General features: G+C 48.2%; 1 protein-coding gene and 4 non-coding genes across 5 annotated transcripts; 2 read left to right on the top strand and 3 right to left on the bottom strand.

Annotated features, from left to right (window-relative positions):
- Positions 1-1,977: 1,977 nt before the first annotated feature.
- Positions 1,978-3,707, bottom strand: LOC105698177. Its single transcript, XM_012422201.1, has 9 exons — positions 3,624-3,707; positions 3,451-3,540; positions 3,320-3,382; positions 3,053-3,118; positions 2,885-2,926; positions 2,699-2,770; positions 2,506-2,616; positions 2,189-2,385; positions 1,978-2,106 (listed from the first exon to the last, which is right to left on the bottom strand). Exons 1-8 carry the CDS (start codon positions 3,705-3,707, stop codon positions 2,233-2,235), a joined length of 681 nt encoding a protein of 226 aa, XP_012277624.1. The 3' UTR covers positions 1,978-2,106; positions 2,189-2,232.
- A 5,138-nt stretch (positions 3,708-8,845) lies between these two features.
- Positions 8,846-8,917, top strand: Trnaq-cug. Its single transcript has one exon. It is a non-coding gene; the product is annotated as a tRNA-Gln (tRNA).
- A 213-nt stretch (positions 8,918-9,130) lies between these two features.
- On the top strand, positions 9,131-9,202 carry Trnaq-uug. The gene has a single exon. It is a non-coding gene; the product is annotated as a tRNA-Gln (tRNA).
- Positions 9,203-9,523: 321 nt separating this feature from the next.
- Trnay-gua lies at positions 9,524-9,619 on the bottom strand. The gene is made up of 2 exons: positions 9,583-9,619; positions 9,524-9,559 (listed from the first exon to the last, which is right to left on the bottom strand). It is a non-coding gene; the product is annotated as a tRNA-Tyr (tRNA).
- A 101-nt stretch (positions 9,620-9,720) lies between these two features.
- Positions 9,721-9,815, bottom strand: Trnay-gua. The gene is made up of 2 exons: positions 9,779-9,815; positions 9,721-9,756 (listed from the first exon to the last, which is right to left on the bottom strand). It is a non-coding gene; the product is annotated as a tRNA-Tyr (tRNA).
- Between the last annotated feature and the right edge of the window lie 3,851 nt (positions 9,816-13,666).

The raw sequence follows: 13,666 nt of genomic DNA on the forward strand, positions 1-13,666 counted from the left end.
ATCGATTTAAATCGATATCAAGTAATAATAAGTAGAGCAAGGGATTTTTAATACTGACTTCGAACCGCAAGGTGACTATCGGTGGTCTCGGAAACAAGTCTCGGTTATTTTTGTACTCGTCTGTTGACATGGGCATTGCATTGCACCTGACTACGAGTAAGACTTTGGAGGGATTTAAACCCGGAAGAGAACGGCAGGCTTGTGCATTATCTCTTTTTGTCGTATCTTCATCTTTTCCCTCAGCCCGAGAATCCTGCGGGACCGAGGCGGAAACATTCTCTCCATCTCTGCGAACCTGTTTCATATCTAAGATTTTTAATCGAATTAAAATATTGGAAGAAGAGGAATCGGTATCACAGGTAATCCCTCAAGGTTGGACAGGTATGGCGCTCGCTGAGCCGTGAGTTTCCAGTTCAAGGTATCTCCTTGGAAAACTTTAGAAAACGACGGAAAAGTACTTAACGCGCAATCGTGATTTCTCCTTCCGGCCTGGCATACACTTCATTTATAAACGGCGGAGCTCATTAGCGCGGGCATCTTCGGTTATTCTTTTTACGGAGAATTATTAATGTCCGTGCGAGTGGCGTTATATTTTTTTTTCGAAGGCCTCGCAAAATGCTTCGATTGCACTTTGCGCCGACAGTAAAGAGCACATCGTCACGTATTTCGTCCTCGATCGAGCTCCGAGGATTTCTCATCATGTCGGACTGCGGATTGTTTGCAGGCCGGGATTTCAGTTGGTTTACGATTTATTGTGTAATGTGGTGCACGCCACATGACGTGACTGCGCTCACTTTCGCCTTTCCGTGTGCAACATTGCATTGTTTACGAATACGGTTATAGAATCGGGCTAGACATGACAATAATTTATTAAACGAGGTGCACGTCAAAGGGTGCCGATCATACCGATCTGCGTCAGGGAATCCGGAAGATTAATCTTGTCATCGAAGATTAATCACGACGGCGACACCCGAGGGTAGGGATGAATAAATAAGAGGATAGGAAACATTCTAACAATCGTTTCGTTTGATTCAGATCGAAGGAAGTGCAACTCTAAGACCGCGCCCCCTGCCCCACTCGTAAACCTGAAAATTGCACCAGGGGTGCACTCCTTTGTAGCACCCTCATCGAACCAGAAAGTAAACTTATTACGAGGGATGTAATCGGACGCACCCTCCCTCTATTGGCCGAAGAAACCAATGGGTGTGGCCGGTTTCAACCCTAACCAATGAATCAACATCCCCGGATCTCTTTGATGCAGTTCGAGTCCCTTTCCATGGAAATTAGGAATGGAAACTGGAGCCGTAGTTTACTAGGATTTTACAACACACTCGTGGAGCTCAAAAGTACATTCGTCTTCTGGAACATAATGGATCGCACCCTCGCTCGATTGGCCGAAAAGTTTTGGGGGTGTGACGGACCCTGTCCCTAACCCATGGGTCTTCATCCCATGGGATCCCTCGGGTTTTCGCCAGTTTCCAAACGGGATTTCCATTGGTCGGTTTTGTGCCACGGTAAGGTCTCGCCAGTGGAATTTTCCTCATCCTAAAAATGGCGTTCCTTGACGCGGATCGGCGTCACGGAAGTTTCCCAAAAAATTTCCAGAGCCCAACCGCACGGTCTGGCTCCGTTATGTCCTGTTTATAAAAATCTCGTTACCACTTTAATGCTTTCGGACGGGACAACAGTAATCAGCCTCGTGATATTCACCGTAAAATGTCTTTATAATGCACGCTGAAATTGAGGAGAAAATTATTACCAAAATACCACTCATACATTAGATCGACTTCTACGTATCTCGCGTTCAATGAACGATCATTATTTACACCGCGGTGAATTAATTTACCGTCACATGACATAAGCAGATTTTTTGTAACGCCCGCAAGAACGTCATTAATTTACAAGGTCAGTCATCAGCTAGCAAAATAGGTGCCAAGCCAAGCACAGATCTGGTGAGCGGCGTGACTGGTTTGAACGGTTCGATTGGGAATTTCTTAATGTTACCGAAGGATGGTCTCCTCGATGGCGACCTCCACTTCCTCAAGTAGCTCCTCTTCCTGTCGCCCTCGTACTGGCAGTTGTACCTGGATATCACTCTGCTAGGAACTAAAATTTCACCGCCAGGTAAACACCCCGGTTCGAATTTATTTAGATACTTTTCTCCTGATTAAGTCTTTTGGATAATTACCTCGGTACGAGGTTTCGGTCGAAGAGTTCTCGGCAGAGGCTCGATTACTTGAATCCGATTTTCGGGGATAGAGCTGAATAGCCGGTTGCAGGTGTAGAAGGGGTTGGACGATGCCCAGGTGGTCTACTGACAAAGATCCCGTACTTCCTCGGTGGAGGCTCTGGTGGCGTCGGGGGTGGAAAGGACGGTTCGAGTATCTTTTGAAATTAAAAAAATTCGAGATCATCCCCAGATAATATTTAGAAAATAAAAGGCCATTATTTAATGAACGAGGTTCTGTGGAATGAATAAAAAAGAAAAATCAAATTCAATCCTACCTTGACATCCGCGAACAAGTCCGACGCACCCTCTCCTCCCTCGAGAGATTTGCATTCGCGAGAGATAACGATTCCTGTCGGTTCACGGGGAGAGTTCTCCCAGAACTTGCACTGAAAATGACCTAACATTAATTAGCAATTACTGGAAGGCCCTGAACATCACTTAATCCGGGGAATAACGACGTCCGTTTACTTTTCCTAGGACCTTCTCCAGCTCCGCCATCTTGTTCGCCGTGGCAGCCAATTCCGTGTTCAGCCTCTTTATCTAGAAATGTACGAGCATTTATTATCGTTCCAGAACCCATTATTATTCTGTAACATTAAGCCACAATAACGTTTAGCCTCCTGACATAACTTCGAAACCCCATCTCGAACCCACCTCATTGTCCAAATGCCTGGCGGTGACTTTCTGCGCCCCTTTCTGGAAAAGTTAACGTTTTATTGCGTAATTCCAACTTTCCCGTATACAGCAGGACGTAAACGGAAGCTCGGTAGAAGGAAGTTAGAGATAAGGAACGATTCACTAAGACAAAATCCGCAAGCTAACCGCTTTGACCACGACTTCCTCGTACTCGGCGCGTTTGTTCTTCAGGGCGATGACGTCGTCCAGTTTCTATAATCAATTTATAAATTCCATCAGAATTAACTTAAACCCCTTAATAATGCACCATCCGAAGAAGACATCGATCGTTCCATCGATACATGACGATATATACGCTACTTTATAGGGAAATACTAAAGCGAGCGAAATTGTCCTCTCCGGATAAAATGGCGCCTCGAAAACCCATTTCCCAGTACACGTAATTCCACCTACACTTCTGTTCTCCTCCACCGAGGCGAGAACTTCTCGATTTGACTTCTCGATCCACCTGATGACCTGCAATCGATCGAGCAGAAGACGTTCGTAGTAGTCGTCGAGCTATCCAAGTTTTACTGGGTAGTTACCTTGTTGGCGTACCACAGGGCGGCGTAAAACAGGATGTACATCAATATGCAAACGAAGATGTTATCCAGAACGTACTGGCGGATGAACGACTGAAAATAAAGCGAAAAGTAAAAGAGGTAAACCAGGAAACCTTCAACGGCGTTAAATGATGACGCCGACGAAGGGGCCTTACCTGGCGATCGTACACGTCGAACAGCTTCAGAACGGGATAAGACTTGGTCAGTCGGGAAAAGTACCATTGTCTCTGCTGAAACATGGCTGTAACAATCCATCGGCGAGGGAGGATGGAAATTAGCAAGTCGCTGGAAAAGTGGACGACGTGTAAAGGGCAACCGGACTACGGTAGACTGGATAAACTAGGGACGAAAATTTGCAGGTGTCGTAAAAACATCCTGCACGCTTTCGATCGGGAAGAATGAACCCAGCTGCGAATAAGTGAACCGCGGATATCTACACGGAAATCAATTGATACGACCTAGAAGTACATTTGAAATTTCCCGGGAGGATTTCATTCGAATTAGGGATTTATATTTAAATTTATTCCAGGATATAGTTCAGAATTCTCGGCTCGGGTAATCATTCCGAACAGGACTTGCACAAGCTGGAGCAATTTCGATCGATCTAAAAGCCTGCACCAAATCTACGCAGGAACCAGCCATAAGCGCAGCGCATAGCGATAAGACCTCCCTCGACACGTGCAGGGCGTGCTTTAATGAGCGCACCGCAATATCAACCCAGAGTACGGGACGGATAATATCGATAACGATAACGGCAACAACGACGAGGGCCCGAAGTCCGGCGGAATTCATCGCGAGCAGCGATCGTCACGCATGAGAATTCCGCGGCGCGGTTTAATTGCGGCCCATAAAGTAATTCCGCGCGCGGTTAGGACGCGCCGCGACTTCGGCGTCGGAGCTTACAACTTTACGAGCTTTAGGGTCGGTTTATGCTACATTAGTACTTAACACTTGGATACGACCTGGCGACATACGCGTTAAAAATTCAAAGGACGATCGCGAGAAGGATTACCGAGCGTCGACCCTGGAACCTAACCTAAAAATGAAAAACCGATTAGAATTCGAGCCTCCGAAAATACGTTCTGGGGAAATTAGAAGTGCCTGCAGAAAGCAAAACCGCCTAATTCCATGGATCGAGTACCACGTTTAGGGGGCTTTAAGGGAGCCATGGGGTTCGGCGTCCCTCGGTCTCTTTATCCGTCTCTTTTCCGGCGACTCGGCTAATGGCCTTCCCTCTTAATAGCTTAAGCAGCGGCATCATAATTTGGGAAAACACTCGGAGGGTCCGCGTCTTCATTGGAGTTATTAGCATTTGATTAAATAAACAGGGATTAGCATGCGAATGGCGGGGCCCAATCGATGGGGGGCGCCCACGTAGGAGAGGGTGCACCTCTCGTACACGCGCGCAGGTCAGGGTGCAGCCGAGCTTATGGGGTGGTGGTGTGCCACTTGTCATTTCCCATGACGCCTCGCGGGCAGGGTTGACTAACTAAATACGAAGTTAGCCAAACAGACCCCGGGCCAGGGTTAAACCGAGCTTAAAGCCCGTCGCGAGCTTCCCGCGGGATATGCATTTGCGCAGTACAAACAACGAATCAACTGCAAAAACACTCGCGACCCACTTCGGATCGCTTAAAGGAATCACTCCTACGGTGTTTCGGACCCAGTGGTGTCGCTAGAGATTGGCCCTCCGAGAGATGTTTATGTAAAACAGAAGCCTCCCTAATGGCGGCGAGAAAACCTCCCCAGTCGCCCACTTGACGCGTCAAAAACGTCAGTTACATGCGAGGGTGGCGTTACTTTGATGACGGGGCCTTTTGTCGGCTGATGCGGGGAAATTGCAGCCTGCCGAGTGGACCAAAGTGACGAAGTGTCGAGTCTAAAGTGCCCAAATGTGATCCTGTATCGCGTTCCAGGCTACGTCCTGTAGGATAATGCAAGTTAAATTTTCAGTGATCGGTTGGCGTTCAAGTTTCGACTTTGCTTTCTTGTATCACGGAATGGAGCCTGGAAGATGGTCCGGTGATTACTCTCTCAAAGGTTTCGACATGCGATCCCGACATCTCGAGGTTCATTCTCAGGGCGGCCCGGACGGGCCGGAAGACCGGCGGCATCGGTCGGTAATCGATTTCCCGTGAACTCAGCCGTAATTCACCCTGCAGTCGGTGTGACAAGAAAGTCTCCTCGCAAAGGCGCCACCGAACCGAGAAATTACTCATCGTACTGATTGAGGTTAATTAATTAGATAATTAAGTCCCTGCAGCGAGGCAGCCCGGAGCTCGAGGACGAGCCTCGTCCGTATCCCCAGGAGGAGCTTTCGCCGGCGAGGTTCGTTATGTGGGAAAGAGCTCCTCGTTATCGAGACCTCCCTCGTTAATTCGATATCTCGGTGTGTCAGACCTTCGCCTTTGTGCCTACAGAAAAAATGGATAATTCTTCTCCGGGATTCCGACGTTCCTCGCGAAACTCCCGACCATGAAATAGTATAAGGAGACATAACGTCAATGGTCGGTTCCACGGAAAGTGATCGCAGAATCGAAACCCAGCATCTCAGATTTTTGCTGATACATAACCGAAACATTTCATACCGACTAAACACCGCAAATTACCTAAAATGCATTTAATTTTGCCATTAAGGTACGCAAAGCGAAACCATAATCCGCGTATGATATGCAGAATGTGATGTTTTTAACGTGGTTAAGACTAACAGAGGATAATTTTTAATTGCAAAATTTCATTGATGCATTCTCGCGCAGTAGATTAGAAAAAAAAAATCTGAATATCTTGGACTCCTTTGTTATATCTGGTACTCTGCTATTTCGTGCTCGCAACGCTCGCCGGCCGCCATATTGGATTTACCGCGCGACTCTCGTTTCAACGCACAACTCGGCGATTACCGCAGTAATTCGAAGTTCCAACCACCGTGAACTGCGCGAAACTTCCCTCTCCTCGACGATCTTCCGTCGTTTCGAATCCCGCGGGTCGCGCTGATTGAGAATAATGCGAGAAACCAATTACTCCGCATCGAGTTTGTGCTCCGCATATCCGCGCTTTATGGCGCGACCTGCAGCGCCGCGTATGCGCGCGGTTCGGACGTTAACTAGTTTCTGGAACTATCCTCCGTCGGGTGGTCTTAATTTTTAGACGCCAATTCCGAGATTTATATTCGGTGCACTCCAATTCCGAGCTCGCATCTTTCCTCGGGAATTGCTTCGGCGGGAAGTATGACGACGGACTCGGAAAGTTTCCCCTACGTAAATTCTCCAATTTCTCGGTCGACGTCTCGACGCTCGAGGAGTTTCCACCGGCGAGAAGAAAGAATCCGCCCCGAGGCCCTGGCTAAGGAAATCGATGATTCGATTGCGACGCCACGCCGAGCATGAAATAAGTGTACACGAATCTCCGGTCGAAGACACGCGTCTTTCCGCATTACAGCGGGAAACCAATTTGCGGGGCCGAGGGTGCGGGGGCGGTGTAAATGTGGGTTGGCTGACAAGAGAAGTAGTTTCCATGTGCGAGCGGCACAAAGCGACACGCACATGGAAACTCAGCTCGACAGCGGAGATGAAATCCCCTTTCCGAGTGCAAGCGCTGTTATAAGGCCATAAAGATGTAATCGCACCGCCACGTCGGAGCGTTTCCGCCCGCCGAGCCGGCGAGCGCGCGAAATTCAAACGGCGGAAGCGGCCGATCCGGCGCCATGTTGAAAACCCGAGAGATAAAACCTAATTCCCTGGCTATACCGTGAGAATCGTAAAGAGGATTGGTTCCTTCTTTCTAGACTCAGGTCTAGGGTCGAAATCAGGACCTCATGGATTTCTGAGAGTAACCATGAGAAGTCCCGTGTCACCCGGAATGGATGACAAGGCAGGAAGGAGCGATAATGTCGAAACGGAATCGCCTGTCGTCTACTCGCTTCTTAATCTCGAGTCCTTTTAGTCGAAGAAGGATTTCGCGGGGAGGAAACGCGGAGTCATGTGGAAATGGAAGCTGGAAGGTCCCTCCATTTTGGGGAAGGACCATCGATCAACTCTCCGCGGCTGCCGAGGTCGCTCTAGAATCGACGTCTTCGGGGAACCGACGACTACGTCGTACTCCGGAAACATGTTAATATTTTATCACTTTGCGGAATCGTTTTAACAGGCAGTGCCGGGATTTCCGAAGTCCATGTCGCGTTGATAGAGCTAGTGGGGCTCTCGGCGTGAAATCCGACGAGGGGGTTCGGGTGGTGAGAAAGGAGCGTCGCGAACCAGTTCGAAAAAGTTGGAGGGCACCCCAGCTCGCTAGGGCGTGTCGAATCTCCCTGAATCATTCCTGCGATTGAATCTAAAACGATTCAACAATGCCACTTGTTCCCGGTTGTCATCTGCTGGACGGACTGCAGCTACGGAGCGTAACGCGACCCGTTGATGTTGCGTGCGAGCTGACGCGCACGCTGCAGCGTGGACGAGCGTCGTCCTGTCAGTCAGGATTTAACCAAGCGTGCGGAAGTGAGAGAGCATTGTACCATCGCTCCCAGTACCCAACGGAGAAATGGAATCGGGGGTGTTGCCCAAAATTCTGGGGGCCGGTGATTGGATGTCAAGTTGCGCGACGTCAATCGAAGAATATGCTTTGACTTGAAATTAATTTGAGTGGTTTCCGCAAGAATGGCGCCCCCCATTCACGCGGGGCAACCAGCCGGCGATTAATTAGACAAAGTAGGCGCAACTGTTGGAACTGTCGGAACTCGACACGTTCCACTAACAAAAACAGGAATCCGTTTTGATCGCCCTCAGGGATTCTCCCTTTTCGCTGAATTCCCGGCTAGAAATGGCGAGGTGGAGCCTGGTAGATGCACGGGTGACGCCAGGCGGAAATGCGGAATGAGGTTAGGGTAGGCGCCGAAAGAGGCGCGGTCGGAGCCCCCGTAGGGACCCATGGATGCTCAGTTTCGATACGTTCGTGGTCCCAAGGGTAGTGCCCGGCATTTTGGACTTTCAATTAAGGGTTACCAGGCCCAACCCCCTAGGGACTCTCCCCATGACTCTCTCCCTAACCGAGGAACCTGTAAACGGTCTGACTTCTTAATCCCTCGACTGATATCCTGCGTTTTTCTAACATGGGTAGATCTTATCACGAGGGAACGGTGTAGGGCCATTTTCTGAATGGATGGACACGTAGATGCATTTTCTTGGACATCCATGCAGTTTACTTAGTCGGATTCCGAGCACGTAGCAGTGGGTTTCCAAACCGAATCATTTAGATCGCAAGTTAAGATGTAATGAATATTGGATCACCTGATGCGTGTTGCGTTAACAGGTCGTCCTGATTTATGGAATGAAGACGCCAAAGTTTAATCCCCCGCAAAGGTTCCAGATCAATGAATGAAACATGAGGTTCCATGGTGTAATGGTTAGCACTCTGGACTCTGAATCCAGCGATCCGAGTTCAAATCTCGGTGGAACCTTGTACTTTTTATTTCCATGGGATGAAAGTACATCCCTTTTGTCCTTACCTTCACTCTTAGGGCCACTACTTGCGAGTATTCGGCTCCAACGTCGAACGCGTTGGAAATTTTGCATCTAACCTAGGAATTTACAATTTTATAAAATATCATAAATTTCGTAAACGCTAAAGAAAAGAATATAAAAAAAGGTGTTATCAAAATGACATGATATGCGGTCCCGTGGTGTAATGGTCAGCACTCTGGACTTTGAATCCAGCGATCCGAGTTCAAGTCTCGGCGGAACCTTTCTTCTTCCCTTTCGACTTTTATTTTTCTACGGCCAATTATCCAACTGATAGTAATCCAAGGTATTGCGAAAGGATTGGGAAAACGACCGAGAACGTAAGAACGGTATAAAATGCCTTTGCAAAGGCATTTACAATATTTTGCATTCACTGCCCTGCTCCTGGAGTTTCATGAGTTGAGTACTAAGAACCTCGTCTTACTTCGGTACACCATCAGATTAATTGAAACTATGAGCAGAAGATCAATTATTTTTACTAACGAATTAAGCACAAATGTAAATTTGTTAGCATGATACGGTGTCCGAGTCCTAAAAAAAAATTTTCCTTCGAGCCGGATTTGAACCAGCGACCTATGGATGTCTCTTACATCTTCCGATCCAACTACAGTCCACCGCTCTACCAACTGAGCTATCGAAGGCTTGCGATCGCAGTTCAAAATAACGATACCAGAGACATATTCGATCCCGAGTGAAGTAATAAGAAAGTGTATCACCTACTTCTCGAGTGGAAAAAAAATTCTCCTTCGAGCCGGATTTGAACCAGCGACCTATGGATCTCTGATGCTCCGTCCAGCCAACTACAGTCCACCGCTCTACCAACTGAGCTATCGAAGGCTTATATATACCACTTGAGAAAATCAAGAATACCTGTCCCAGGTAACTACAAACGTCGTCATAAATTTTGAAAACCGTTTTACTGCGTTTCATAACCATTGCGTATGCTTTCGCTCCATTTAGCGACTTAACGCGCGTACAAATACGGCTCAATAAAAGGAGATTCAAATTGCAAGTACGGGGGACGGGGATTTATCGAGTACCCTTTTGAGTGCAGTTTTAAAGGAGAGTAGATGACGGAAGAATAGTGCTCCAACAATGGGGGTATCGCATGAAAGTTTATACCTCAGAAATCCCATATCCGAGGAGCCTCGCCAATCACCATTAAAACGCCATAGACCTCTGTGTTTCATGGCCCGATACAGTTTACATAAAACTATAAAGTTATGGCCGCGCCCAAAAACCCCAGGAGAATGAGAATGGCGCTGGAGGCCCTCGTAAAGTCGATGGGGTATTTTTACATGAAGTCATTAAACTCGGTTTACTGCCAAGCAAAATGCCCTTCTTTTTAATTACCCCTGATCGCCGAATTAAGGTTAGGGCGGCGAGGAAGTACCGGTGCCGCTGTTTCCATGGCGGTTTAACGTTCGCACCTACTCGCGAGATGGTCGTTTGCAATCAAAGAAGGGTTTCGAGCCACCAGGAAGCCATTCTCACCCCTTTTCGACCGGAGCTTCCAATAGTAAACGTGAATTGTCTAAGGACACTTAATCCAATATGGCGGCCGAGCGTCACGTTTACCATTGTTGCCTCCCCGTAGCCCGAAGGCGAGGTAACTCTCGACGCGACGCTCGTGTTATTCCCTTCCTCAATAAAACCCTCAATTTCAACGTCGCCGCGACAAAGAGAAACACTTTGGATGCTGCAGAGATGCGAGGCGTTCTTTGGTCTCCCAGAGGTCTCTCGGCCGCGGGGCGAGGGCGGGCGATGCGGCAGGCCCCCCGCGCAATAAAAAGGCCGCTGTAAACCGGTCTCTTAAAATTTGTTAGACAAACATTTTTAGGGGCAGTTAAGCTCAACATTGTGTGCCGACCTATAATACGTACGCACGGTATAATCCATCGATATCGAGGCCCCGGGAGGGAGAAAAGGAGCGAACCGAGAGACGGGCCATTTCCGTTTCGTCCACGGCTACCGGTTTTACGAACGCTCCTTTTATGCGGCACGCGCATCGCCGGCATAAAAGAAAAGAGAAAAACTTGGCATCTTATTTAAACGTCTCCCTATCCCGCCGAGGCCTAATAACGTTTTTACGATGTAAGTTCGAGGGTGTGCCGAGATCGCGCGGAAACGACGCAAGCCCGGAAGAGTCCGGAAGGGTGAGGAGGGGTCGGCCAGGGGGGACAATAAAACACATTATAATTGCCGTGACGCGCGTAAATCTTAAAACGTCCGACTTTTACGAGTCTCCGGAAAATTGGCCCAAGACGCTCTTGATATCGGGGGTGCGGGACACAAAACTCCCCCGCACGAATTTTACCCCATTTTACAGCTGGGCTATCGAACCCCCAGGAACGTTTCGTTTCCTGTCCAGATCTGACGTAGCAAGATTACAATCGTGCAACGTTAAAACTTCAAATTTGTAGGTTAAGTCCCCGATATTATAATTTAAAGAAAAACCCAGAAAATTAGTCCAATTAAGTATAGTTCGCGAACGCGGGATAAATGAGGCCTAACTCGGATTTTGTTTCAGTAAGAGATTCAGGAATCCAGGAATTGCTCGAACGGTATTGTCCGTAAAGAGGACTGCCTGCAAATCGAGCATTTCGCAGGCGTACGAGGCTCAACCGGCGGAAAGACGCGGTTTACGTCTAGGGATTTAAGGAATCCTCCTCGGCAGTAAACCATAAAGATTCGCGTCATAACTCGAACGGTATCACATTTTATTTAATTGCCCGCGGGGTCGCCGGGGGAGTCCGGGCGCATAATATTATTTATTGCTGAAGGAGCTGTTAAAGTTTAGTGCGAGGGCGCGCGCTCTCTCTCTCTCTCTTGCTCTGTCTCAAAATGAGGCTCGATAAAATGTTTGTTATCCAATCAAGCCCCGGCTTAATGTCCCTGAATTTGTAGAAGGCGATCTCAGGAGCGGCGCATTATCTCGCGGATAAGAGGCCGCGGGTTTACAGCTACGGGCTTAAAATTAGTTATGCGCTATCTGGAGCGAGCAGAGGAGGCGAAGGCGAACATATTCGCCGGCAAGAAGAGGGAAAGAGAGGGAGGGCCCGATTTCACGTGGGGCATTAAGTTCCGTATTAACGCTGCTCGGTTAAATCTGGCCCCCTCTTCCTCTCTTTTCTCTCTTTTATCTCCAAATTCGCGAATTAACCGTCCTTTCATTCGTCTCGTAATAACGCCGGCCGGACGCCCGTCGACGCGCCTCGACAATCGTCGAAACGATTCGTATCGTCGATTCGTTCTCGCTTAACGTTGTTTCCGCCCGATAACCGGATTACCGATCGACTTCGGCCTTTGGGCGATTTAATTTCGCCGATTACCCCCCGCACTTTTATTTCCCTCTCGCTCGCAGTGGACCCGCTCTTATTATGATTGCCTCTCGGCGCTCGCTAATATTATGTTTCAAAATTCGACCGCTGGAACCGTGGGCGCGGTTTCGCGTTGCGAAATTAAATGTCATTACCGCATGGCAAAAACTGGCGACTGGCAGCCTTTATTTTTCTTCCTTTTCTTTTTTTTTTTTATCGCTTTTTTTCCCCCGCGGTCGCATTTTTCCCTGTGACGCCGACACCGGCGAAAACATGACAGCTGCGGTCGCCCATTTTTACGTCGTTTAGGTTTAGTTTTACTTCGGCTCGCCGCGCAATTCTCGCCTTTCGAGGCTCAACTTACTTTGCTCCATTGCAGATTTTAATTAACGGCGCGAGGGTACTAGGCTTTGAAAAGGGCACCCTCGTTACGCGGCAGGCAAAGGTGCGAGAGAAATTAATTAAGTGTTAAGGTGTATAGAAATTCTCCTCAGATTCGATCAAATCAAAATGAATGTTCGCCGATAGGAGTTAAGATTTATGCATTTTGTATACGTAGGGAACGCTGGACGATACTAACTTAATGTTAGTATTCCCGCGACCACGTCTTCGCCATAATGACGCCGAAATTGTTAAAACCGTATTTGTGGTGCAATTTGGGGATAGGATAACGACCCTGTATACGAGCAACGCGTTCACTTGGGTCCATGTGTGCCGGAACACTCAAAATCGGAAGTGGTGTACTTTTACGCCCACGTCGGCTAAAATATTTCATCAACACTAGCGTTAAAAGCACACTTTACGGCGTAGGTGGTTTTTTGAATAACCCTGTTATCCGAGAGCGATAAAAAATTCAACACTCTCCATGATCCACCTTTTCTAAATCCGCCCGACAGTTTAAGCCGTGAAATTGGTTGCTTAACCAAAAGAATGAGTATCTGGGGAGTAGCATATTTCCCATTTATATCGAGATTTTAACGACCCCCTCTACTAATTAATCTGGAATAATATGTCGGCTATCTTCTCTTGACTTGGGTGTATTAAAATCGACCTCTGGGCCAATCTCTCTCGAGGCTCGCTCCGCGATTCGAGCGAGTCGAATCGAGACGTCCCGCGGCTCTCGATTACACGTCTCCCCATTACGGGGTATTACCCTTCCCCCGAGTTAAGGGGGTGGTTCTGCTCGTTAAGCGGAAACTTCGCGGGAGCGTCTCGCTGCGCTCAAATTTAAATTGGGAAAGTATTTTACGAGCGAGTTTCACGGCGGTGTTGTCACATCTTGATGAACTTCCGGTAACGACCGCTCGCCGGCTCATGGCGTCGTCGTCGACGTCGCCCTCGGCGGTGGTGCAGTTTCCCGGCTCTCTA

Source organism: Orussus abietinus, unplaced genomic scaffold (genome assembly GCF_000612105.2).
Source record: "Orussus abietinus isolate OABI.00-Male unplaced genomic scaffold, Oabi_2.0 scaffold1, whole genome shotgun sequence".
In the NCBI taxonomy this organism is placed as follows: Eukaryota; Metazoa; Arthropoda; class Insecta; order Hymenoptera; family Orussidae; genus Orussus; species Orussus abietinus.